At 41.2% G+C, this 25,285-nt stretch overlaps 1 protein-coding gene across 1 annotated transcript in view; it reads left to right on the top strand.

Moving 5' to 3' along the window:
• LOC113580060 (voltage-dependent R-type calcium channel subunit alpha-1E) overlaps positions 1-25,285 on the top strand; it is a 95,330-nt gene that overhangs the window by 37,340 nt on the left and 32,705 nt on the right. Inside the window, 18 exon segments of the mRNA XM_035522043.1 lie at positions 913-1,016; positions 1,150-1,265; positions 2,234-2,287; positions 8,406-8,495; positions 8,590-8,799; positions 9,052-9,164; positions 9,623-9,735; positions 12,334-12,465; positions 13,333-13,402; positions 13,877-13,994; positions 14,399-14,466; positions 14,629-14,720; positions 19,536-20,150; positions 21,175-21,440; positions 21,665-21,776; positions 21,928-22,057; positions 24,223-24,282; positions 25,049-25,155. Of these exon segments, the coding sequence (XP_035377936.1) occupies positions 913-1,016; positions 1,150-1,265; positions 2,234-2,287; positions 8,406-8,495; positions 8,590-8,799; positions 9,052-9,164; positions 9,623-9,735; positions 12,334-12,465; positions 13,333-13,402; positions 13,877-13,994; positions 14,399-14,466; positions 14,629-14,720; positions 19,536-20,150; positions 21,175-21,440; positions 21,665-21,776; positions 21,928-22,057; positions 24,223-24,282; positions 25,049-25,155 (2,570 nt within the window).

Here is a 25,285-nt window from a genome sequence, read left to right as displayed (position 1 = left end):
CGGTGTGAACACTGGGGAAATCAGGACAGGATACAACCACAGTATTCCAGTGTGCATGTGAGATCAGGAAATTCACCTCAGCTTGTCACTAAGGGACTTTGGTGGTCTGCAGTGACAAACAAATTAAGTTTTCAGGCAAACTGTGCAGCTATTTTGGGAATATGTGGATATTTATTGCAAAGATGGAAGGAGATGTTATGAATGGTAGGGTATTTCCTGATGTTTCCTCCCCCACTTCAAGCAGTCACACACTGGTGCCTTGACTCCGTCATTATCTGGTACCTTGCACACACTGTTCTGACTCTGTCAGTGTCACGGGTACATACCAAGCATATAAAAAACCTAGCGTTTGCTTAGCAGGACCCTTATAAATGAGGAAAACATTGTGAAAATGTTTGAAGAATTAAGATAATAAAATAAGTAAAATAAAAACTCCAATGTCTCACTCCCCAGCACTGCCATCACTAAGGTTTCATTATCATGCGAGATCAAATGTCAGCGTTGCACGTAATGTTTCTGATGTTGGGGTCTATACACTTTCCATCTCTGCTCATTTCCTTCTTCAGTCTCAGTGATCTTGTGTAGTAACCTCATCAGTTGAACTGTAAAACAGGTTGATGGAACAATATGCTTCCCAAAATAGCACCATCAGAGCACTGTATATGAGTAACCAGTCTCATCAAAAACCCTGTCTCACAGAGCTCCCTCTAGTAGAGAGACCAGTTATATCAAGTGATCAGATTTATACAGTGTCCAGTATTATATAGTTACCAGTCTTGTAGTGACCAGTGTGACTTTGAATTCCTAAGTGCTATCTGTTTTGTAGTCTGTTTTCCAGTATGAAAAAGACTAAGAAAGCTGTATTGTGTTTAGGCTGAACATGACTGAGAAAAGTGGTTTGTGTTTGTGTAGGCCAATGATGCTTTGGGCCCTACGTGGAACTGGCTCTATTTTATCCCCCTGATTATAATCGGCTCCTTCTTTGTGCTGAACCTGGTGCTGGGAGTGCTATCTGGGTGAGTGTCGGGTTAGATGAGTCTTCGTAGGAACTCTTCCATGGTGTGTTCAGATGAGTCTTCTACTTGGTGTGCTGACATTGTTTGCTTTTCCTTGGTGTGTCTGTGTGTTTGGGCATGTGTCCTGCTGCAGAGAGTTTGCTAAGGAGAGGGAGAGGGTGGAAAACCGACGTGCGTTTATGAAACTCAGGCAACAGCAGCAGATTGAACGTGAGCTGAATGGATATCGTGCCTGGATCGACCGCGCAGGTGCTTCTCTGCTTCACACACAGCTCACACATCTCAGCTTACACACCTCATACACTATACTCCCCTCACACACCTGTGTTAAATTGCACTAGTAGAGAAGGGAAATATACTGGGTCTGGAAAAGCAGGAGGGTGAAGTGTATTTTGGAGGTTGGGGTCACTTTAAAAAGAGCATATAAAAACTCACTTAGGTGCACATGTAAAAATTATACCTGGATTTACCTAATATGGATGATCCTGTCTTTAGAATGAAGCTTGTTTTTGTTAACCCATTAAACCACAGCCACCAGTATAGAATGAAAACGGAATGGAAGATAACTGAATGGTCAAACTCATTTGCTTTTTTGAGGGAACAGTAGAAGCAGGCACAGAACACCAGGTTTGGGACATCTACCATATACCTTACACCTTACATCTACCTCACACCTACAATACACCTCACACCTACCATACACCTTACACCTACCACACACTTCACACCTTACATCTACTGTACACCTCACATCTTACACCTACCATACACTTCACACCTCACCTTACACCTGCCATACACCTCACATGTACTGTATACCTCATGCCTTATACCTACATTACACATACCTCACATGCCTGACGCGCCTGTCCCAGGGCCAGTCCATCTCGCTCTGAACAAGCCCTTACTAATGTCTTTTCCGGTTGACATGTTGAAAAGTCTGTTGAAAATTAATAATGAGAGGTTGTCGCCTAAGCTAATATTAACCCTAACTGTGGTTGTTTTACTGTACTACTGTAACTCATCCCTGTTGTTGTTTTACTGTACTACTGTAACTCAACTCTAACTGTTGTTGTTTTACTGTACTATTGTAATTCATCCCTAACCATTGTTGTTTTACTGTACTACTGTAACTCAATCCTAACCGTTGTTCACAGTGCGACTGTAACTCAACCCTAAATCTACTGGTGTAAATCTCACCCTTACTCTGCTTTCAGAGGAGGTGATGCTGGCAGAGGAGAATAAGAACTCAGGCCCGTCTGCTTTAGATGGTGAGTGTCCACAGCTGATTTGTCTTTCTCCTGGAGTCGAAAAGTTTTATTCTGTTGGACATCTGTCTCAGTGTTGGACATCTGTCATGGTATTTGACATCAGTGTTGGCTATACGCCTCAGTGTTTGATATCTGTCCCAGTATAGGATACCTGTCACAGTGTTAAAAATACACGCATATCTGTATTTTTCTCACAGCAGACAAGAGCTAAATAAATCTGAGAATCTTCTGCATAGATGTGGTAAGATATTCTGTAGATTTATCGGACCTAAGCTAGTTCTCAGGTATGACTAATTTTATGATCGATGGTGTCAAAGGCTGCACTGAGATGAAACAGTAAAAGAGGTGATATTCTACCAGAATTCATTTAAATGGGTGCCTTAATGAAAATTGAATAAATGTTCAATTGATAGCACATTGACATATTCTATAGGAAAGATCAATATGGCATTTCAGTTCAGTGCTGGATCTGGTCTAAGCTTCCATTTCACATTATGCCTATGTATATGAAAACTATGTATATATTTTGTTAGTTGGCCCAGTGGTTATTGAACCTGAGAGCAGACCACAGCAACCTCCCTGAACAGGATCCAGTAACCATCACACTAGCAGACATCCAAGAAAGGGTCTCGGATATGAAAAGCTGGACAGCTCCAAGCCTGACATGGTCCACACTTACTGGCTGAAGAAGGTAACTGTTCTCCATGATTGCCTGGCAGAAATCAACCAGCTGCTAACAGATGGAACCCACCCTGAATGGTTAACTGAACGCCAGACAGTCCTGATCCTGAAGGATCCCAGAAAGGGGCAGTTCCTTCCAACTTCAGGCTGATATCCTGCCTCTGTACAACTTGGAAGATCTTTTCAGGCATCACCGTGGCTAAGATGAGAAGGCTCATGGCTCAGTACATGAGTAAGTCCCAGAAAGGCACTCGCAAGAACACCCAAGAAGCCAGGCACCAGCTACTGGTGGATAAAACAGTCACTCGAGACTCTAAGATTAGACAGACCAACCTATGCACTGCCTGGAATGACCATGAGAAAGCCTCTGATTCAGTGCCCCACACATGGATCCTGGAATGCTTCAGGCTGTAGAACATCAACAGAACTCCAAGATCCTTCATGATGAACTCTTCAATCTTTAGGAAGTCTTCAATCATCAAGAAGTCATCAATTTTGTATCCACCATGGTACCATATCCAAGGTATCAAGGGTCACAAAAGGTACATGTGCGCAGCAATTTTTGCACATAGTTTTTGTATTTCACCTCATGTTTGCCCAGAATCCCAACTTTAATGGCTTTTGTTAGTGGCACGTCGACATCTAGGGCAACAGAAATATCTTCACTGCACAGCTTAGGTATGGGGAGTGCACAGGACTATAAGTATGTGAAGTTTGGGGAGTATAGAGGAGTTTAAGTATGTATGAAGTTCGGGGAGTACAGAGGAGCTGGACACGTAGTTTTCTCCAAACAGAATTTCAGTAAAAGAACTAATGGGTTTCAGTGCGGCACTGATGGCCTGTAAAACATCTGTGTCTTGCCATGTCAGGGAGATGCAGTGATGGCAAGGCCAACTTCAAGAGCGCCAACTGCTTGTTGCCATTGGTACTGCAGTCTGCTCGATGACCGTAACAGTTTAACCATGTTAGTTTAACAATGTTAGTTCCTTTATCCGTAGTTATAGCTGAGAGCTTAGTCTAACCTAGTTTCCATTCTCGGAGTGCATCACCTAGCATGCCAATAGGGCAGTGGTAGCTCAGTGGTTTAAGGTGCTCGACTCGTAATCAGAAGGTTGCCAGTTCAAGCCCTGCTGCTGTTACACTGTCAGTGCTGCATGCTTGAGCAAGACGCTTAATCCGTAATTGCTCAAGTTCAGTTCAGTCATAATTGTAAGTTGCTTTGGATAAAAGGTAAATGTAAGTAAGGTGTGCATCTTTGTTTTGAAACACTGTTTCAAGACATTTAGACTGAAATTTCCAGTTTGGTGTGATTAAGTGGAATTGTCAGTGACATGTGGTGTCATGTTCACTCATTCACCACATATCTGTTGTGAGTGAATAACTGTAACTGGATGATTTACCCTGTTTTAGTTATTTCAAATGCTTCCCTCTTATATTTCTTCAAGTTTTTATAAAACTGTAAACACTTGTGTATTTGATTAAATATGGAAGAGTAAGAAACCTCTTTGTTTTCAACCCTCACTAAACCCAGAGTTGGGTGGGACTCCACTGCCTAACCTCCAGTTGTCACGGAAGGCTCCTCCCCCCATGAGTCATGTGGTGCGGCCCGCCGCGTGCAGGGGGACTCACGTGTGTTTGTAACCGCGCTCCCGGGATTGCACACACCTGCACAGGGTTTAATGTTACATGTTTGTCTGTCTATTTAAACCCCTGTAAGTGTGTTCCCTGTTGGTCATTGTCGTTATTTATGTCTTTGTAGATTTAGCGGTAAACGTCTATGTAGCGGTGACGTTTGTTTGTGTAGTCACTATTAATGTATTTGTAATCTTTGCTAAATGTTAAGTGTGTAGTCATATTCACCGTAAGTGTTATATGTGAGTGCCACCATTGTCGCCTACGTTTTATGTTAATAAATGTCATTCACAGTCAAGGGAGTCTGGGCGTCCTGCTCCGTGCCCTGCGGCACTCGGGCCGACAATTTTACACCAGTTCTACTACTGCTCAGTACAAATTAAACTCGGTTTCTCGGTACACATACAGACATGACACTATATGGGTTGATGTTCAGTCCTTATTTTGTAAGACGTATATGCTGAAAACTCTTCCATTTGTGAATTCAATAGATAAACTTAATAATAGTAAAGATAAATGTTGTATACAATACACTGTTGGTATGGAAAGATAATGAGCAATATCTGAAAATCCTAAATTTCTTTTGTCTGTACTCTTCAATTTTTCTTAATCTGAATTGCCCTCCTCAATTAAGGAATATAGGGCTATGGAATTGGCTTTTATTTGGAATAAAGGATTTATCTGCTATGATAATCTAATGATGTTTGAATGTGTTAAAACCCAGTTAATACTTCCAAATTCAGATTTTTACAAATATTTGCATTTGCACCATTTTTCGAATTCCTTGTCCAAAGATCATAAAATCCGGTGGGAGGTGACTGACCTGGAGAGGTTTCTCATTAGACCAGATGGTTTTAGGGATAAAATTTCATATATACATTCTTTGCTGTCTCCTTCAGGTTTGTTTACTCATGACTCCTTAAGATCAGTGTGGGAGAAAGACCTTTCCTGTAGGCATGGTGACTAAACATGGAATAACGTATTCCCTGTATGTACCTATATCAACATCCAGTAACAGAACTTTAGGTTTTTCCACAGGACCTGTTTCACTCCCATGCATCTGCATAAGATGTTCCCTACTGTGTTATTGCTATGCCCCAAGTGTGACTGTGTTGAAGGCACTGTTATGGATATGTTTTTGTAATGTTGTTAAATTCAGACATTTTAGAATGATATTCAATGAATTATTGAGAAATTATTAGTAAATGTTTTAAATTGTTACCAAGTTTATACCTTTTAAATTCCAGGTAGGATGTTGTGCTAAATGGGAATCAGGGAGTATTGTTGATATCATTACTCTCCTGTTTTGTGACTCTTGATGATCTCAGTATATGATTCATTGCTCAATTTTGCTTTTGAATCTGCTGTTACTTTCCTATGTAATTACTATGGAGACTCAATTTCTTTCGATATTTTATTGTTTTTATTTTTGTCGGCTAATTTATGTCAAAGTTACTCTTAAAAACCAACAAACATTAAATTACAAGAAAGAAATCACCAAGATCCAAGAGTAAACTAGGAAGATGACCTCAATTGATAAAGTGCTTAGTGACACCTCAGACAGCAGAAACCTGAGGAGGTTGGAAGTGAGGAGGAACAGGAACCATCATGGGAGGGAAAACCCCTGCACAGTATGTACCACCGGCAGATAGTGGAAGTGGCTGATATGGAGAAATCCTACCAATGTCTGGAAAAGGCCGGACAGAAAGAGCACAGAGGCGCAAATCATGACAGCACAGGAACAAGATCTGAAATTGAGATCAATAGAGGCTGGGATCTACTACAGCAAGCAGGACCCCAGATGCAAAGATGCCTCTGAGACAATCCACCACATAACAGCTGGGTGCAAGATGCTTGCAGGCAGAGCATACATGGAACAGCATGACCAAGTGGCATGTTACCAGAAACATCTGTGCCTAGCACGGGCTGGAAATTCCAAGGTCAATGTGGTGGAATGAGACTTCCAGATACAGACAGACAAAATGGTAATGGATAACAAACTGGACATTGTAGTGATGGGCAGACAGCAGAAGAGTGCTGTAGTGATATATGTAGCAATCCCAAGTAACAACAACATTAGAAGCAAGGAACACCAAAAGCTTGAGAGATATCAAGGGCTGAAGGAAGAGCAAGAAAAGATGTGGAAGATGAAGCCAACAGTGGTTCCTGTGGTAATGGGAGCACCAGGGGCTGTGACCCCTTAACTGGAAGAATGGCTCCAGCAGATCCCAGGAACAACATCTGGGATCTTCAACCAGAAGAGTGCAGTCCTGGAAACAGTAAGATACTATGCAGGACACTCAGGCTCCCGGTCCTCTGGTAGTAGACCTGAGCTTGAAGGAAAAGGAGGCCACCCAGGAGAGGGCGAGTGTGGAATTAATTTTTTATTTTTATTTTATTTATTTTTTACATATTATAAATTTGTCTGTGTGTGTGTAAGCTAGAGAAAAACTAGAATGTCTGCACTGGCTCAGAGCTAGACATTTTGATTATTAATTAGTTTTCTTTTTGTAATTTAGCTATGTGTGGTTTTGCAATCACTATAGCAGTTGCATATGACACCTCTAGTGATTTTTGTTTTTTTACTAAGATGTTTAATTGCGCTGGGGTTAGTTTTCACTGACAGTATGGGGCACTGGGAGACTGAGTGATGCTTAGAGCCATAAGAATTAGGCAGGCATTTAGCCTTACTGAATGGAGACTGAAGGAGACTGGAGTCTTACTGACTGTAGACTCAAGCTGCACTTATCAGGGTATAGATTTCTGATTTCTTGGTTCTTCAAATATTTTTTGGAAATATACTTTTGTAAACATTGTTTTATGTGCAGTGCATTGAACATTTTGTTGCAATGATAAAATAAGCCAGAACCATTACATTTTGGACTATTTATAGCATACATGCATGTCAAATTAGGGAGATGTATGATTTCCTGTAACCCTAATAATTGGTGCATTAATCAAAGCAAATTAATCTAAATAATTATTTTCAGCCCTAGTAACCAGTGATCATAAATTAATACCAAAGTAAAAAGCTCCATTACAGTGAAACATATTTTACTGTTGCTTTAGTACACAAGGTCTTTGTATGTTTGAGAGGTTGTGCTAGGTATTACATTACTAAAAAAATTCTTCATCTTTTACCACATTTAAAGTTCCGATCTACCACATTTATAGTTTCTGTATTGGTAATATCTAGTAGATTTTCTGTCCTTAGAAAAGAATGGGAAAACCAGTAATACCACACTTATAAGATCCTGAAGGTAGTTATTTATCCCTTTTTCTTAAAAACTGCCCCTGATTTCCATTATAATGGTTTATTGTGTTACAGATGTGGTAGATTGAAATTGGGCAGCACAGTGTGCACTTTTGTCATTCTATGCGTTTACATAAAGTGGCCTGTGTGGAGCATTAGAGAGGACATTCATAGAGATGTATTACCCATAGCACACACATCCTCAATTTTTAATTATTTGACCCAGTGACAACATATACAAAAAATATAAAAGTGGACCAAGTGCAGAGACTTGTGGTACACCACAAGTATATCAAGCTTATCTGAAACATGTTCACCTATATAAACAACGCACCATCTTCAGGTGAAACAAATATAAAACAATTTTAATACAGCTCCAGAAAGACCAATAACATTTTGAAGTTGATTTAGAAGGCTTCCATGGACAAATGTTCTCCATATTTTTGAATGGTTAACCATCTTGTGGGATTTCTCTTTACCCCCCCCCCACACACACACTTCGACAGTGCTACAGCTTGGGGACACTCATTGATGTTTTATATTTTTGCTCAGTTCTGAAGAGAGCCACTACCATAAAGAGGAGAGGAGTGGATGCTATCCGGCACGGTCCTGAAGAGCAGTGCGTGGACATTGCTTCTGTCGGTAAGCATGTCTTACATCAGAGGCTTTCACTAGGCCTAAGGTTTTATGATGGTTTTGGTGATGCTGCACTGAAGATTTTTTTCTTCTGGCTCAGGTATGCCACTAAACAGAGTGAGTATTCGTAGCACTAAGAGAGGCCCAACAGCGTATTTCCGGAGGAAAGAGAGAATGCTGCGTATCTCTGTCCGCCGTATGGTGAAGACACACACTTTCTACTGGACCGTTCTAGGCCTCGTCGCCCTCAATACCATCTGTGTGGCCATTGTGCATCACAACCAGCCTGTCTGGATGTCCAGTCTGCTGTGTAAGAACACTGCTGGAACTGTGTTGGAATACACTGCATCTCCTTACAAGCAGAAAGAGTTCACACAGCTTCTCACAATTTTTTATGTAAATTATGTAAAACCCCAACCCTAGTGGCAGCTAACCCCAACCCTATTGGCTGACCAGGCCCTACGGATCTAGGAGGCCTACTGGATTTGTAATTATCAAGTAGCAACAACACATTGCAGTTAATTCTATAGTGAACTACAGAACTGTAATACTCCTGTCACAGATTATGCTGAATTCCTGTTTCTGGGCCTGTTTCTGACTGAGATGTTTCTGAAGATGTACGGCCTTGGCCCCCGACTCTACTTCCACTCCTCATTCAACTGCTTTGACTGTGGGGTGAGTGAATTGTGTGTGTGGGGTGAGTGATTTGTGTGTGGGGTGAGTGATTTGACTGTGGGGTAAGTGATTTGTGTGTGGGGTGAGTGATTTGTGTGTGGGGTGAGTGATTTGTGTGTGGGGTGAGTGATTTGACTGTGGGGTAAGTGATTTGTGTGTGGGGTGAGTGATTTGTGTGTGGGGTGAGTGATTTGACTGTGAGTTGTTTGCAGTTTGTAGATGCGATTTTACTTTATACATCATCACAATTCTCTCTTTGACTTCTATCTATTACATTACTGTTATGAAGTAAATTAGCTCCTTTAAAAGCTAGGAATGGCATATAAGAGTGGTGCTTCACATCTTTGACACTGTGCCTCTGCTGGGAGAAGGGAATAGATTTGGGTAGTGTTGCTACAGGAACTGGCTGTGTGTAATGCTCTGGGTGTATATGGCTTTAATGGTTGTATATTCTGCAGGTGATTGTGGGCAGTATTTTTGAAGTGGTTTGGAGCGTCTTCAGACCTGGCATGTCTTTTGGGATCAGCGTCCTCCGTGCTCTCAGGCTGCTGAGGATTTTTAAAATCACCAAGTGAGTGGAGGCCCGGGATGAAATCAGGGTTGTCTGCCTTGCAGGCTGTGTTAACTGGCCACGTCCTGCAGATGTGCTGTGTCTTTGTTTCTGGTGTGCTGTGTCTTAGTTTCAGATGTGCTGTGTCTTTGTTTCTGGTGTGCTGTGTCTTAGTTTCTGGTGTGCTGTGTCTTTGTTTCAGATGTGCTGTGTCTGTTTCTGGTGTGCTGTGTTTTGTTTCAGATGTGCTGTGTCTTTGTTTCAGATGCGCTGTGTCTTTGTTTCAGATGTGCTGTGTCTTTGTTTCTGGTGTGCTGTGTTTGTTTCAGATGCGCTGTGTCTTTGTTTCAGATGCGCTGTGTCTTTGTTTCAGATGTGCTGTGTCTTTGTTTCTGGTGTGCTGTGTTTGTTTCAGATGCGCTGTGTCTTTGTTTCAGATGCGCTGTGTCTTTGTTTCAGATGCGCTGTGTCTTTGTTTCTGGTGTGCTGTGTTTGTTTCAGATGCGCTGTGTCTTTGTTTCAGATGCGCTGTGTCTTTGTTTCAGATGTGCTGTGTCTGTTTCTGGTGTGCTGTGTTTGTTTCAGATGCGCTGTGTCTTTGTTTCAGATGCGCTGTGTCTTTGTTTCAGATGCGCTGTGTCTTTGTTTCAGATGCGCTGTGTCTTTGTTTCAGATGCGCTGTGTCTTTGTTTCAGATGTGCTGTGTCTTTGTTTCAGATGTGCTGTGTCTTTGTTTCAGATGTGCTGTGTCTTTGTTTCAGGTGTGCTGTGTTTGTTTCAGATGTGCTGTGTCTTTGCTTCAGATGCGCTGTGTCTTTGTTTCAGATGCGCTGTGTCTTTGTTTCAGATGTGCTGTGTCTTTGTTTCAGATGCGCTGTGTCTTTGTTTCAGATGTGCTGTGTTTGTTGCAGATGTGCTGTGTCTTTGTTTCAGATGCGCTGTGTCTTTGTTTCAGATGCGCTGTGTCTTTGTTTCAGATGTGCTGTGTCTTTGTTTCAGATGCGCTGTGTCTTTGTTTCTGGTGTGCTGTGTTTGTTTCTGGTGTGCTGTGTTTGTTTCAGATGCGCTGTGTCTTTGTTTCAGATGCGCTGTGTCTTTGTTTCAGATGTGCTGTGTCTTTGTTTCTGGTGTGCTGTGTTTGTTTCAGATGCGCTGTGTCTTTGTTTCAGATGCGCTGTGTCTTTGTTTCAGATGTGCTGTGTCTTTGTTTCAGATGTGCTGTGTCTTTGTTTCAGATGTGCTGTGTCTTTGTTTCAGGTGTGCTGTGTTTGTTTCAGATGTGCTGTGTCTTTGCTTCAGATGCGCTGTGTCTTTGTTTCAGATGCGCTGTGTCTTTGTTTCAGATGCGCTGTGTCTTTGTTTCAGATGTGCTGTGTCTTTGTTTCAGATGCGCTGTGTCTTTGTTTCAGATGTGCTGTGTTTGTTTCAGATGTGCTGTGTCTTTGTTTCAGATGCGCTGTGTCTTTGTTTCAGATGCGCTGTGTCTTTGTTTCAGATGCGCTGTGTCTTTGTTTCAGATGTGCTGTGTCTTTGTTTCAGATGCGCTGTGTCTTTGTTTCTGGTGTGCTGTGTTTGTTTCTGGTGTGCTGTGTTTGTTTCAGATGCGCTGTGTCTTTGTTTCAGATGCGCTGTGTCTTTGTTTCAGATGTGCTGTGTCTTTGTTTCTGGTGTGCTGTGTTTGTTTCAGATGCGCTGTGTCTTTGTTTCAGATGTGCTGTGTCTTTGTTTCAGATGCGCTGTGTCTTTGTTTCAGATGTGCTGTGTCTTTGTTTCAGATGTGCTGTGTCTTTGTTTCAGATGTGCTGTGTCTTTGTTTCAGGTGTGCTGTGTTTGTTTCAGATGTGCTGTGTCTTTGCTTCAGATGCGCTGTGTCTTTGTTTCAGATGCGCTGTGTCTTTGTTTCAGATGTGCTGTGTCTTTGTTTCAGATGCGCTGTGTCTTTGTTTCAGATGTGCTGTGTTTGTTTCAGATGTGCTGTGTCTTTGTTTCAGATGCGCTGTGTCTTTGTTTCAGATGTGCTGTGTTTGTTGCAGATGTGCTGTGTCTTTGTTTCAGATGCGCTGTGTCTTTGTTTCAGATGCGCTGTGTCTTTGTTTCAGATGCGCTGTGTCTTTGTTTCAGATGCGCTGTGTCTTTGTTTCAGATGTGCTGTGTCTTTGTTTCAGGTGCGCTGTGTCTTTGTTTCAGATGCGCTGTGTCTTTGTTTCAGATGCGCTGTGTCTTTGTTTCTGGTGTGCTGTGTTTGTTTCAGGTGCGCTGTGTCTTTGTTTCAGATGCGCTGTGTCTTTGTTTCTGGTGTGCTGTGTTTGTTTCAGGTGCGCTGTGTCTTTGTTTCAGATGTGCTGTGTCTTTGTTTCAGATGCGCTGTGTCTTTGTTTCAGATGCGCTGTGTCTTTGTTTCAGATGCGCTGTGTCTTTGTTTCAGATGTGCTGTGTCTTTGTTTCAGATGCGCTGTGTCTTTGTTTCTGGTGTGCTGTGTTTGTTTCAGGTGCGCTGTGTGTTTGTTTCAGGTGCGCTGTGTCTTTGTTTCAGGTGTGCTGTGTCTTTGTTTCAGGTGTGCTGTGTCTTTGTTTCTGGTGTGCTGTGTTTGTTTCAGGTGTGCTGTGTCTTTGTTTCAGGTACTGGGCATCCTTGAGAAACTTGGTGGTCTCTCTGATGAACTCCATGAAGTCCATCATTAGTTTACTTTTCCTCCTTTTCCTTTTCATTGTGGTTTTTGCCCTGCTTGGTATGCAGCTGTTTGGTGGCAGGTGAGACTGAAAATAAAATAATAATAATAATAATAATAATAATTATAACATAGCACCTAACAAACCTCTAAGCAAAACATCTCAAAGTGCTTCACAAACAACATAAATGAAACATCGTGAAGAAAAAAGGAAAATTAAGAATAATTTAAATAGAAGAAAAGGAATCTGAAGGAATAAGAGTTAAACAATTGATAAAATGTTGCAAGTTGAATCAGAAATTACACCAAGATTCCCAATTCTTAATTTGTTTGTAAATGCAAATTTCCCAACATTTGATTTCTTTGCTTAATTGTTAACAATGAGGATTACTTTTTTCCATTATTTAGTTAAAAAAAGTATAACGTATCCAGTTAATGATACTTTACAGGTTGAGTTTATTTGGGTCAGTGGTATCAACTGGCTGTACAAAATTTGGTATCGTCTGCACAGATATGAAAATCGGCTCCATGCTTTTTAACAATGTGACCCAATGGCAGCAAATGAAAATAAAAGTGGGCCAAGTACAGAGCCCTGTGGTACACCATAAAAATGTAAGGATTTCCAGAGAGATATTCACCTAGACTAATACAGTGCAGTCCCTTTAAGAAATGTATCAAATCATTAGGACATTCCCAGAAAAGCCATCCCAGTTTTTGAGGTTGTGTGTCTAACTCCTATACATAAAAATGCAGACAATACAAAGCAGTGAACATGATGAAGTCTTTAATAGAGGCTTTGCCTGAAAGGTAAAGAAAAGACAGTAGGAGACTGAATTTCAGTAGCTGATGATGCAACTAATGTATTTTCTGGGCATTAGACAGATTACCAGTTTTTGTGAATAAAATATAATGCAGATGTCAGTCATTTGTTCTCGTTCTCATCCTGCAGGTTCACTTTTGAAGATTACACTCCCACTAACTTTGATACGTTTCCAGCTGCCATCATGACAGTGTTTCAGGTATGGCCCAAATCTGCACAAGTGAAAGACACTGAAGAGTCTGAGCAGGGGCAGGTTAAACCATAAAACCCTACATGTTTGCTTCAGTGGCTATTGGATTTATTGTGCTAGCAATTAAGTTCTCAAAAATAAGCATTGATGGGAGTTTATGGGCTGTTGGAGGCTTAAATAAAAACAAATTACATTTGCAGCACAGAGTGACTTACAGGTATTTCGTTGTCTCCATGGAAGTAATCCCTATGCTTGTACAACTAGGATAGAGTCTAAACATACCATAAATCTAGAGCTCTGTCAGGCAAGTGCAAGACTATATTAATAAAATGACTAAGTGCAGGATTAGTGCTCATGTAAATGCATTTTGAAGAGGTAGACCTTCAGTTTGCATTTTAGTCATCGATATCTAAAGTCAAAACTTTCAGTAAAACACCGCATGCTGTGAATAGCCTGAGTTAACATTACTGTCTGTGCCTCCAGATCCTTACAGGTGAGGACTGGAATGAGGTGATGTACAACGGGATACGCTCTCAGGGTGGAGTCAAGACAGGAATGTGGTCCTCAATATACTTCATCGTCCTCACATTATTTGGAAACTGTATCTTTTATTATATGGCCTGCAGTAGTTAATTGTGTAAATTATACAATGAATTTCGTAGAAAAATCAGTAAATTATTTTACACTTCACTATACAGCAAATCTTCTGAGGCTGTGAGGTGCTAATTGAGCAGCTCCTGGTTTAACAGGTTAACTGCTTACACAATACAGTTTAACAATACACGGTATTGGTGTCCCACAAGGCTCTGTCCTGGACCCTCTACATGCTCAGATTTTATTTTGTATTACTGTAAACCAGAAGTCTTTTAGGTTCTAGATCAAAAAGAAAAAAAAAAAGCCATGATTTTGTATTCTATTCAGATAATTTGTAAACTTGATCTATTCCTTTCTGTTACCACTTCCACAAATGAGTAGCCATTTCTCGACCTTTGACAGAACAAATAGACACACTTCTCAATGTCTTCTTGGCTATTGCAGTTGACAATTTAGCCAATGCTCAAGAGCTCACGAAGGTATGGTTAACCTTGATAAAAATATCTTCATTTTATGTATGATTCATGATTCCAGCTTTACACCAAAGGAGGAATATTCTCATCCTAAAATATTATAATGCCCTAGTTATGAGTTGGAATCCCTGTTATCATCACACAGTCTTATCTCTGGTCATTGTCAAGGATGAAGAGGAGGAAGAGGAAGCATTCAGCCAGAAACATGCTTTGCAGAAGGCGAAAGAGGTTGGACCCATGTCGTCCTTCATGTCTTCAGAGTAAGCGGCAGGACCTTCTTTGCTTCACATAGATGTGAACATGCTACTAACTCTGCCTACACCAGAATTGTCTGGGTTTCTGTTAAATGGCTCTGTGTCTGTTGGTAAAAAAGCACTTGGTTATAATTTAGAGTGAGGAAATATTTTGAAGTATATGACTGTTAGACTTGTAAAAGTGAATCCTTTACGTCTCTTCTTTTATGTTGTTATGGTGATGTTCCGAATATTAGAAAGTGCCTGGTTAAAATTTGCCTGTTCATTTCTTGACAGATTACTTGTCTGAGATCCTGTGAGTGTGAGGATAAGGGTGTGATCACCTGTATTTAGACTGTGTGGATTAGTGAAATCATCACACATATCTTACACATAGCATAATTTGTATTGCCAGGTTTCGTTTGCAGCTGGAATATAAACCTTGAAGTGAAATTGAACTGGTCATGTCAAAATGTTAGAGGCATTCTCGGATGTGGTCCAATGTGTCCCCATCAATATATCACATTGTTTAGCCCATTGCTCAGAAATTTGCTATAAATTCAAAAGACCATTGTCATGACAACTGGAAGACTTCCCAGTCTAGGCAGGGAAGAGTCTGTGAGGTCACAGAGATGTGGCTTCCCTGGAATGAAAAGAAGGATTACTGAGACTTCTCACAGACTTTCGCTGCAGTGCAGATGTCAACACTGAATCTGGGAGCATAAGAACCATGAGAGGCCTTGTAGGTGTGTTGATCTCAAAACTCCACGATGGTGTCTGCCTCTGGCGGTGCGGTCATAGAGGAGTTATAGGTAATATGGATCTGAGGCTGAAGACAGCTGAGGATTTAGTCCAGGCATCTAAAAGCCCCGAGATGAGACCACACTCACATGCATGTCTGCTGGAAACAAACCACTGCATGGCTATAATGGTACACTTCTGACACCAAGCATGTAATAGTAACTTCAGTGTAATATTTTTTCACAGTAACAAAATTTGTATTTTTAATATTCAATGGCATGACTGAAACTTCTGAAAGTGTAAAATTACATTTACAGTGTGATTAGTAGTGATGAGAGGGTGATTAGTAGTGATGAGAGGGTGATTAGTAGTGATGAGTGGGTGATTAGTACGGATGAGCGGGTGATCAGTAGGGATGAGTGGGCCGGACTTATTTTGCCAGCACCCTCCTATAGTTGTGAATTTGAACCCTCCTAACCCAATTTAAACAATACTAAACCAGGCTGAACTAGAAGTGAAACGGAACCTTTTAACATTACCATGAGCACCACATACTGAAACTGCATATCCAGACTCCTAACACAGTCTAGTCTATTAGGCTAAACTGCATATCCGGATTCCTAACACAGTCTAGTCTATTAGGCTAAACTGCATATCCAGATTACTAACACAGTCTAGTCTATTATGCTAAACTGCATATCCGGATTCCTAACACAGTCTAGTCTATTAGGCTAAATTGCATATCCGGGTTACTAACACAGTCTAGTCTATGAGGCTAAACTGCATATCCAGATTCCTAACACAGTCTAGTCTATTAGGCTAAACTGCATATCCGGATTCCTAACACAGTCTAGTCATTTAGGCTAAACTGCATATCCAGATTACTAACACAGTCTAGTCTATTATGCTAAACTGTGTATCCAGACTCCTAACACAGTCTAGTCTATGAGGCTAAACTGCATATCCGGATTCCTAACACAGTCTAGTCATTTAGGCTAAACTGCATATCCAGATTACTAACACAGTCTAGTCTATTATGCTAAACTGCATATCCGGATTCCTAACACAGTCTAGTCTATTAGGCTAAATTGCATATCCGGGTTACTAACACAGTCTAGTCTATTAGGCTAAACTGCATATCCAGATTCCTAACACAGTCTAGTCTATTAGGCTAAACTGCATATCCGGATTCCTAACACAGTCTAGTCTATTAGGCTAAATTGCATATCCGGGTTACTAACGCAGTCTAGTCTATTAGGCTAAACTGCATATCCGGATTCCTAACACAGTCTAGTCTATTAGGCTAAATTGCATATCCGGGTTTCTAACACAGTCTAGTCTATTAGGCTAAACTGCATATCCAGATTCCTAACACAGTCTAGTCTATTAGGCTAAACTGCATATCCGGATTCCTAACACAGTCTAGTCATTTAGGCTAAACTGCATATCCAGATTACTAACACAGTCTAGTCTATTATGCTAAACTGTGTATCCAGACTCCTAACACAGTCTAGTCTATGAGGCTAAACTGCATATCTAGATTCCTTACACAGTCTAGTCTATTAGGCTAAACTGCATATCCAGATTCCTTACACAGTCTAGTCTATGAGGCTAAACTGCATATCTAGATTCCTTACACAGTCTAGTCTATTAGGCTAAACTGCATATCCGGGTTACTAACACAGTCTAGTCTATTAGGATAAACTGCATATCCAGATTCCTAACACAGTCTAGTCTATTAGGCTAAACTGCATATCCGGATTCCTAACACAGTCTCGTCATTTAGGCTAAACTGCATATCCAGATTACTAACACAGTCTAGTCTATTATGCTAAACTGTGTATCCAGACTCCTAACACAGTCTAGTCTATGAGGCTAAACTGCATATCTAGATTCCTTACACAGTCTAGTCTATTAGGCTAAACTGCATATCCAGATTCCTTACACAGTCTAGTCTATGAGGCTAAACTGCATATCCAGATTCCTTACACAGTCTAGTCTATTAGGCTAAACTGCAAGTCTTCATAATACATAAAAAAGGAAAAAAAACATGCAATTAGGGCATCACTCAGCCTTCAGTCTTATGTCAGCATTCCCACAGTATAGTGCTTTGCTGCAGTGAGGTTAACATTGTTCTGTAATGCATGTGTTTCTTTGCAGTTCATCGTTTCCTTCTGTTTTGCAGTAGAAAAAACACCACTTGCTTCTTTCTCATGGTGATGTTAGAAGCATTAGTTTTAAACCCTAAAATCACTTAAAGATCCAAATTACTGGTTGCTTAGTTTCTAGATAGACCTGACTGCAATGGGAGCCAGCCCATACATCACTAGTAAATAATACCCTTTGTTGACCCTGTGTGGTTGGTTACAACACACTGCTTCAGTCTGAGCTAGATAGTTGATGACAGAGGTTGTTGGGTCTGGAGAGATGAATTTGGCACTTTATCTCTGAGCTGAGGTTGCCAGCAGTGGCCTGGAAGGCTGAACTTTGCACGAGTGGCATTTGGATCTTGCATGTAGAGAGGTGAGACAACTGCAGCATGGCTGAGACTGCTGGAGAACCGAGCGCATGCTTCTAATTAGCATGACTTATGGACATTAGCATGACTTATGGAAAACACATATTTTTTTGACTTATGGAAAGCACTTCTCTATCTTTTTTTTTTTCTGTAAAGCGTGTGTGTTGATGTGTTAGTGCTTCTGCATATGAACTCCATTTATATATGTCTTATATATGTTCCATGTTTCTTACTGCTTTAATGTTCCAAAGACGATCTGATGCTGCTACCATCCTGTTGTCATGTGACGCTTTTGCTGCCCAGTCACCCAGACCAAAATTCATTAGATTTGAATCTCCCAAACTTGCAACTGATTTAATAAGCTGTGGAAATAGCAGGAAATATTTGGTGTAAGTCTAATATCTTTTTTGTTGGTATTGAAGTGTCTGATGAGGATACAGCAGATTTTGTGGTTGCAAAAATTATTTGATTTGGACTGTGTCGCTGGGCTTGTATTGTCTTTGTTCACAAAAGCACTAATGTCTTGTTTTCAACCAATCGCTCATTGATTACACGGACCACACAAGAGTTCCAGTGCCAGTAAGTAACACAGTCTGTTCATTCCAATTCCTGCCTGATTTTCCTCCCTGGGTGAAGCTTTCTGTTTGGCCATTTTTATCTAATGTTTCACCTCACTGTCACTGTTAAGCCTGACCATTTGTTAATATTAGTTTCTATTTTTTTGTACTTTCAGCTCTTGCGCTGCACACTTTAAATGCTTCTTCTTGTGCCATCTATCTATCTATCTATCTATCTATCTATCTATCTATCTATCTATCTATCTATCTATCTATCTATCTATCTATCTATCTATCTATCTCTCTATCTATCTATCTATCTATCTATCTATCTATCTATCTATCTATCTATCTATCTATCTATCTATCTATCTATCTATCTACACCTCAATACAGTTAATTTCCATCCCAGCTGTGTTAGCAAGCACAGCTGGGTCATACATTCCAAACTCTAAACGTCAGAAGAGAGAACCCTTTCTACAATGTGTCACAAAAATGCTTTCATGTTTCTCCAAGATGCAGAATTAGGTCGAATTCTACTTTTGCACAAAAGTTTATAAGGAACAAAATACATTTCAGGTCACTTTTAGAAAGGGTTTATGTTTTCAGTTATTTGAATGAATTCACACAATGACAACAACCATTTACCGTGTCATTTTTTAAAATACTGTTAAACACAAAATATGGTTTAGTGAGAACTGTGCCATGCGGTCATTTTGCTTACTGAAATATATGGCATGCGTGATAGACAAGTCTTGTCTGCAGAAACATAGTGTGTCTACTCCATGCTAACTGTGTCTAATCTTTCTTTCTTTTTGTTTCTGTGTCTCCTCTCGCTCTCTCTCTCTCTCTCTCTCTCTCTCTCTCTCTCTCTCTCTCCCTCTCTCTCTCTCTCAGGAGAAGGAGAAGACCGTACCTGTACAGGAAACGTGCCATTCACCGCAGCCGCGCGGCTTACTCTCTGGAGGACTCTGAGAGCTTTGCTGACCTTCCTCCTCTCAACCCCTCTAACTCTTTCATGTCCAGGAGGGAGAGGAGGCGCCGTATGACCATGTCTGTGTGGGAGCAAAGGACCAGCCAGCTGCGCCGGCACAGACAGATGTCCAGCCGGGAGATTTTGTACAGCAGCCCAAGTGAGGAGCGTGATGGTCCACCTGGCTGTCCCCACCTCCGCAGACTTGCCATTTCCCCAGAGACCACAGCCACACCTCTGGAATCATCGGGGCCCTTGAACCTGGCCGAGGCAGAGGAAGCGCTCTCTGCCCCTCCTCCAGAGCCAGCCGTAGCACTGCACCCGCCTCTGGCAGAAACACCCGTGTCCGGAAACTCCCCCGACAACCCGCGAGCTATCAGCAGCCACCTGAGCGCGCTGCGCAGCCCCAGGGTGAACGGAGAGAGAGGACAGAGAGTGGTCCGTAGATACAGGCCCCCAGAAATGGCACCCCGGAAACGGAAACCACGGTACTATGGTGCTCATAACGACAGCACAGAGGTGGAGCAGGGTGAAGCCAGCCCACCAGCCAGCCAGGAGTGGAGGACCGTGAACGAGGGAGAGGAAGAGGAGGAGAAGAGAAGCAGTAAAGATGCACAGATCAGTAATATCGGAGAGATCAGTCAAGATGGCAGGACTGGTGAGCAGAGGTGAGGCAGAGTTTGGGGTGTTACAACTCTGCACTAATGCCAGTTTTTGTTTTCTGTTGTTTGTGTTTATAGAACAAGTCATCTGCCAGTTATCAAACTGGCATGGTTGAATTAAACCTGTTGACCTGGGTGAATTAAACCTGTTGATTATTATTTTTTGATTCCTATTTCAGTTATTTGTGATGAATTTGCTTAATTGTTTCCTAAACATTAACATTTTTAGTCACACAGTTTAAATGTTTAAATGAATAAACAAAGGTTTAAATGATTAAAACTACAGGAACTCCTGAAAATCTTCACTCCTGTAGTTAGCAATGTTAATTTATATAGTTAACTGTTAAACATAGCCCATATGACTGTATTTGTTTAGGTAAGAAGCAATACATGTATATACTTTACCTCTTGTCTCATTACATATTGCTCTGCACATGCATGTGAAATACTGCTGTCTGTTTCATCATCAGTGAGCTGGTGGCTGGCCGTGTGCTCCTCGCTAGGCATCCGTTCTGCTAACATGCTGGGTTTCTCTCCCTTAGGCCTGTGCAGAGAGCTGTTAGACATACTGGTGTTGTATTCCTGCATGAGGAATCACTTCACTGCAAACACTGTTACAGTGGCAGTCGCCTGTGGTCTGTGCGAAACGGTGCCAAACCGAATGTTTTCCTTCGGGCATTGTCAGTGTTGTGACTTGCAAGCCATCACCACCATGACTGAATGGTGGAGGCAACAGAGACTGACAGGTCATGAGAAAGCTATTGAGAAAGAGGGAGGTGATATGTTTTTCTGACCACCTGAAGGTGCTTGTTATTTTGTCAGTAGTGAGCAGTTTTGTTTTTTTTTCCTATGCTGGTTGGCAGTCAAATGACTTGCTACGAAGAGTCAGAGTTTACAGACAATTCCTGTTTTAGTGGAATTAAATCTGATGAACCTAGTCCGCAATCAGTGCTGGATCCCGATAACCTGCTATAATGAATGTGTGCAATAGGGGAGTGAAGTGCTGCCCTTTGCCCTTTGTCTACCACAGACAAGATGAGCCAGATGTGTGCAGCTTTCATGGCTCACCACGCAAAGACCTGCCCGGGGAGTCGGAGCTGGAACCAGAGCCAGAGCCAGCCACGCTGTGCATCACTGACAGCACAACGCTGGAGCTTGCACTAGCCACTAGGGGCGCCAGTGAGGGAGAGAACAACAACACCCCCTCCTTGGGTCAGGACAAGGCATGCCTCAGTTCTAGTGGGGTGATGGAGCAGACGGATCCTCTGCCTGCCCTGGAACTGTCCTCCATGACAGGTTGGAGACCTTTCAGACAGACACCAGCAACTGCATCTGAAATTTTGTTACTGCTCTCTTCTATGACTGTGCTGGTACTGGCATAAGTATAACACTATCTTCTTGTTCTGTTTATACTTAAATAAAACCAAGTAATATTTCATGTGTTGTGGGAAAGGTTTTAAGATTTGGAAGTGCAGAAGTGCATGTTGTAGTGACTGATGATAGGGGTATGTTTGCTGCAGCTAACAGCAAAGATCTGAGACCCTCCAGGTTTGGGAAGGAAGATAAGGAAGTTCTAAAGCCTTCAAAAGCTCCACCAGCAAACAGCATGTTCATCTTCAAACACAGCAATCCGTAAGACTCCTCCTTAATCCTACTCCTTACTTATTACAACACACTCCTCCTTAATCCTAACCCTTATTTATTACAACACACTCCTCCTTAATCCTAGCTCTAACCCTCTTATTCCTTGCTTTCACTCCCTATTTCACTCCCTCTCTCAAAGCATCCGCAGGGCCTGTCACTATGTGGTCAATCTCCGTTATTTTGAGATGTGCATCCTGTTGGTGATTGCTGCTAGCAGCATTGCTCTGGCTGCTGAAGACCCAGTGGCCACAAACTCAGACTGGAACAAAGTAAGATGCTCTGTTTCATCCTCCTCTGCTGAAACTCCAAATGACACATGTCTGTTGTGTGTAACTGGGTTAGGGACAGTTTAAGATATAAATCATGAATGACAACTTAAGAGTCCCTGATGACTTGGGTAAGAGGTAGTAACATTCTGTATGTCAACAAAGTTTTGTTCATTGGAATTTCCAGATATACCAAAAACCATAACCTGTGAATGAAAAGAAATTAAAACAAAGCCACATGGTGTTTAGCAAATAATTACAGAGAATTATATCAATTCATACCTCTGTTCACTTATTATCTCTGTTTTTATTCAACTGGAGGGTTAGAGTGTTTGTAGTTATTGTTCTGCACTCTAACCCTCCAGTTGAATAAAAACAGAGATAATAAGTGAACAGAGGTATGAATTGATATAATTCTCTGTGTTTACACAGTGCAATGTGTGAGACCACTCCTGTTCTTTTCCTGTGAATAGTTTGGGACTATCAGTGAGAACAGAATTTGGTGTTGGAGAACCAAGTGGCACACTGGAGAAAAGCATTTGGCCCTATCAAGATTAAAGCCATACATGTCCAGTAATGCAGAGCAGGATGTAAGCAGGGAAACAAGGGGTTGTAACTGGTGGAATGGGGATTAGTTGGAATAACTGGACCTGGTAGAATGGGGAATTAGTTGGAACATCTGGTACTGGTAGAATGAGGCATTTAGATGGAATAACAGAACCTGGGGGAATGGGGGTTAGTGGAGTAACTGGACCTGGTAGAATGGGAGTTAGTTGGAGTAACTGGACCTTTTGGAATGGGCATAGATGTGGAGTAATTGAAACTGGAGTTCCAAAATGCTGAAAGCCCTCTTGTGGAACAGAGCTTAAATGGACAAGCTACTGTTGAGTTTCATGCAGTTTCTTGGCCTGTTTGGTAATATTTTATAGGTCAGAAGACTCTGCAACATCAAGTTATTGTGAGTTTGTTTTGTAACAGGAACTCAGAATTATGGATGTAAAAGCTGTTTTACTGGAGCAAACTGGCAGAATCAATACACAAAACAGAGAGAGCAAGTTCCTATATTTGAATATGCAGTGCAAAAGGAGGGGCACCAAAGAACTTAGAGTTTAAGGATCGTGGAAGATAAAAACAAACAGACAAAATACACAAAATGAAATGGCAGGGAGACTGAGCCTCACACGTGAGTGGGTGGTAATGTGGGGAACCCAAGCCCTGTTAGTGTATTCAAACAGTGACATAATGATGATGATAATAATAAAAACAACAATAATGTAGCATTTTTAAAAAGAACTTTTAAAAGAACCTACAGAGTCTACTGTGAGGAATTCAGAAATAGTATGAAGGGCCGTAAGAGGCTGTCAGGTAGTTTAATATGATTCCACTGCAGTAGTTTGTGGTTTGGGTTATGCACTGACTATTTTGTATTGGTTATGTGTTGGCTATGCTGTTTTGGTTATGTGTTGGCTATGCTGTTTTGGTTATGTGTTGGCTATGCTGTTTTGGTTATGTGTTGGCTATGCTGTTTTGGTTATGTGTTGGCTTTGCTGTTTTGGTTATGTGTTGGCTTTGCTGCTTTGGTTATGTGTTGGCTATGCTGTTTTGGTTATGTGTTGGCTATGTTGTATTGGCTGCTTTGGTTATGTGTTGGCTATGCTGCTTTGTTTATGTTGTTTTGATGATGTATTGGCTATGTTTTGTAATGGAGGGTTTCACTGACTGCTGTTTTTCCCTGAGTGGGTCTGGTGGCTAAAAGCAAGTCTGATTACATTACAAGATGTCTTACATTTTCCTGAGAGCTCAGTCTTCAGTCTTCTCTTTTGTCTTTGTCTGAATTTTGAATGTCAAACCACTTAATTAACTTGAATTTTTAGATTTATAAAATCCATGCATTTAAATGAATTACATTCACTGTAAATAAATTTAACCCATGGACTTGGCACGCTGTCACGTGTTTATGCTGGAGGCAAATGTTGCTATTAATTAAATGAACAGCAGAATCTCAAAAACAAGATCATCATTTGAATTAAATTGAGAAGGTTAATGGCTGGATATTATCCACAGCGTTTCCTCAGGGTGCCTGGGTTCTGGAGTGTACTGTGTACTGTTGACTGCTTGTGTTAAAAAACATATTTTGTGCTGTTGATTCGTTGCTTTGCTGCCAACAGGTGCTGCGTTACTTTGATTATGTTTTCACTGGCGTCTTCACCTTTGAAATGATCATCAAGGTAAACAAGTTCTCTCTTGTGCTTTGAAGAATATTCTAAATGCTGTGGTCACAGATCAGCCACATAGAATCCACTCAACAGCTTATTAGAAATATATATATTTATTAGAACCAACATGTAGGTGTAGAGGTGTTGCCATGGAAAATAATTTAGTCATCCTCCAACTCCAGTCAGGACTGCATGGATGGTGCTTAACATGTCTGAGAGGCACGTCAGTTTTACCCAGCAGTGATATTGAGAAATAAATATTGCTAAAAGCGCCATCAACACTTCTAATTAAGGAGACAGTGTGTGCATATGTCTGTATGTGTATAATATGTATACACAGTCTTGTGAATGAGGTACTGCAGTTCATATGTCTAAACAAACCTGTAAAATTAAAGTGTTAAAACGGCAAGTGCACATGCAGATAAATCACTTGAAATCTTTATAAGTAAGGAATAAGTGGGTAATAAGTGAGCAGTACAATACTGTAGATACATAAAATATCCTTACAACAAAATGTAACCAGTTGAATATAGTGACTTGTGATCAGGTCAGACAGCAAAAATCTGTAAAAAGACAGTAAAATCTGTGTGCGCATGTGCATGGTTCTGTCTCTGTTCATATGTATGCTTATATGTGCCATTTGTGTGTGTGTGTGTGTGTGTGTGTGTGTGTGTGTGTGTATGTCTGTTGAGTTTGTGTGTATGTTGCATTTTTGGTGCATGGTATTTTGTGTGTGTGTATGTATGTGTGTGTGTGTGTGTGTGCGTGTGTTTTGCAGATGATTGAACAGGGTCTTATCCTGCATGATGGATCTTATTTTCGTGACCTGTGGAACATTCTGGATTTCATCGTAGTGGTGGGAGCACTAGTGGCATTCGCTCTGACGTGAGTCTGAAATATTCAGTGTCCTCTACTGGACATGAATCATGATTAGGGTTAGGGTTAATCCTAGTCCGGGCTGGGTTAGGGTTAGGGTTAATCCTAGTCCGGGCTGGGTTAGGGTTAGGGTTAATCC

The sequence above is a fragment of the Electrophorus electricus genome, chromosome 23 (genome assembly GCF_013358815.1).
Source record: "Electrophorus electricus isolate fEleEle1 chromosome 23, fEleEle1.pri, whole genome shotgun sequence".
Taxonomy (NCBI): Eukaryota; Metazoa; Chordata; class Actinopteri; order Gymnotiformes; family Gymnotidae; genus Electrophorus; species Electrophorus electricus.
Note: the sequence above shows the minus strand (reverse complement) of the source record. Positions and strands in the feature narration are given on the sequence as shown.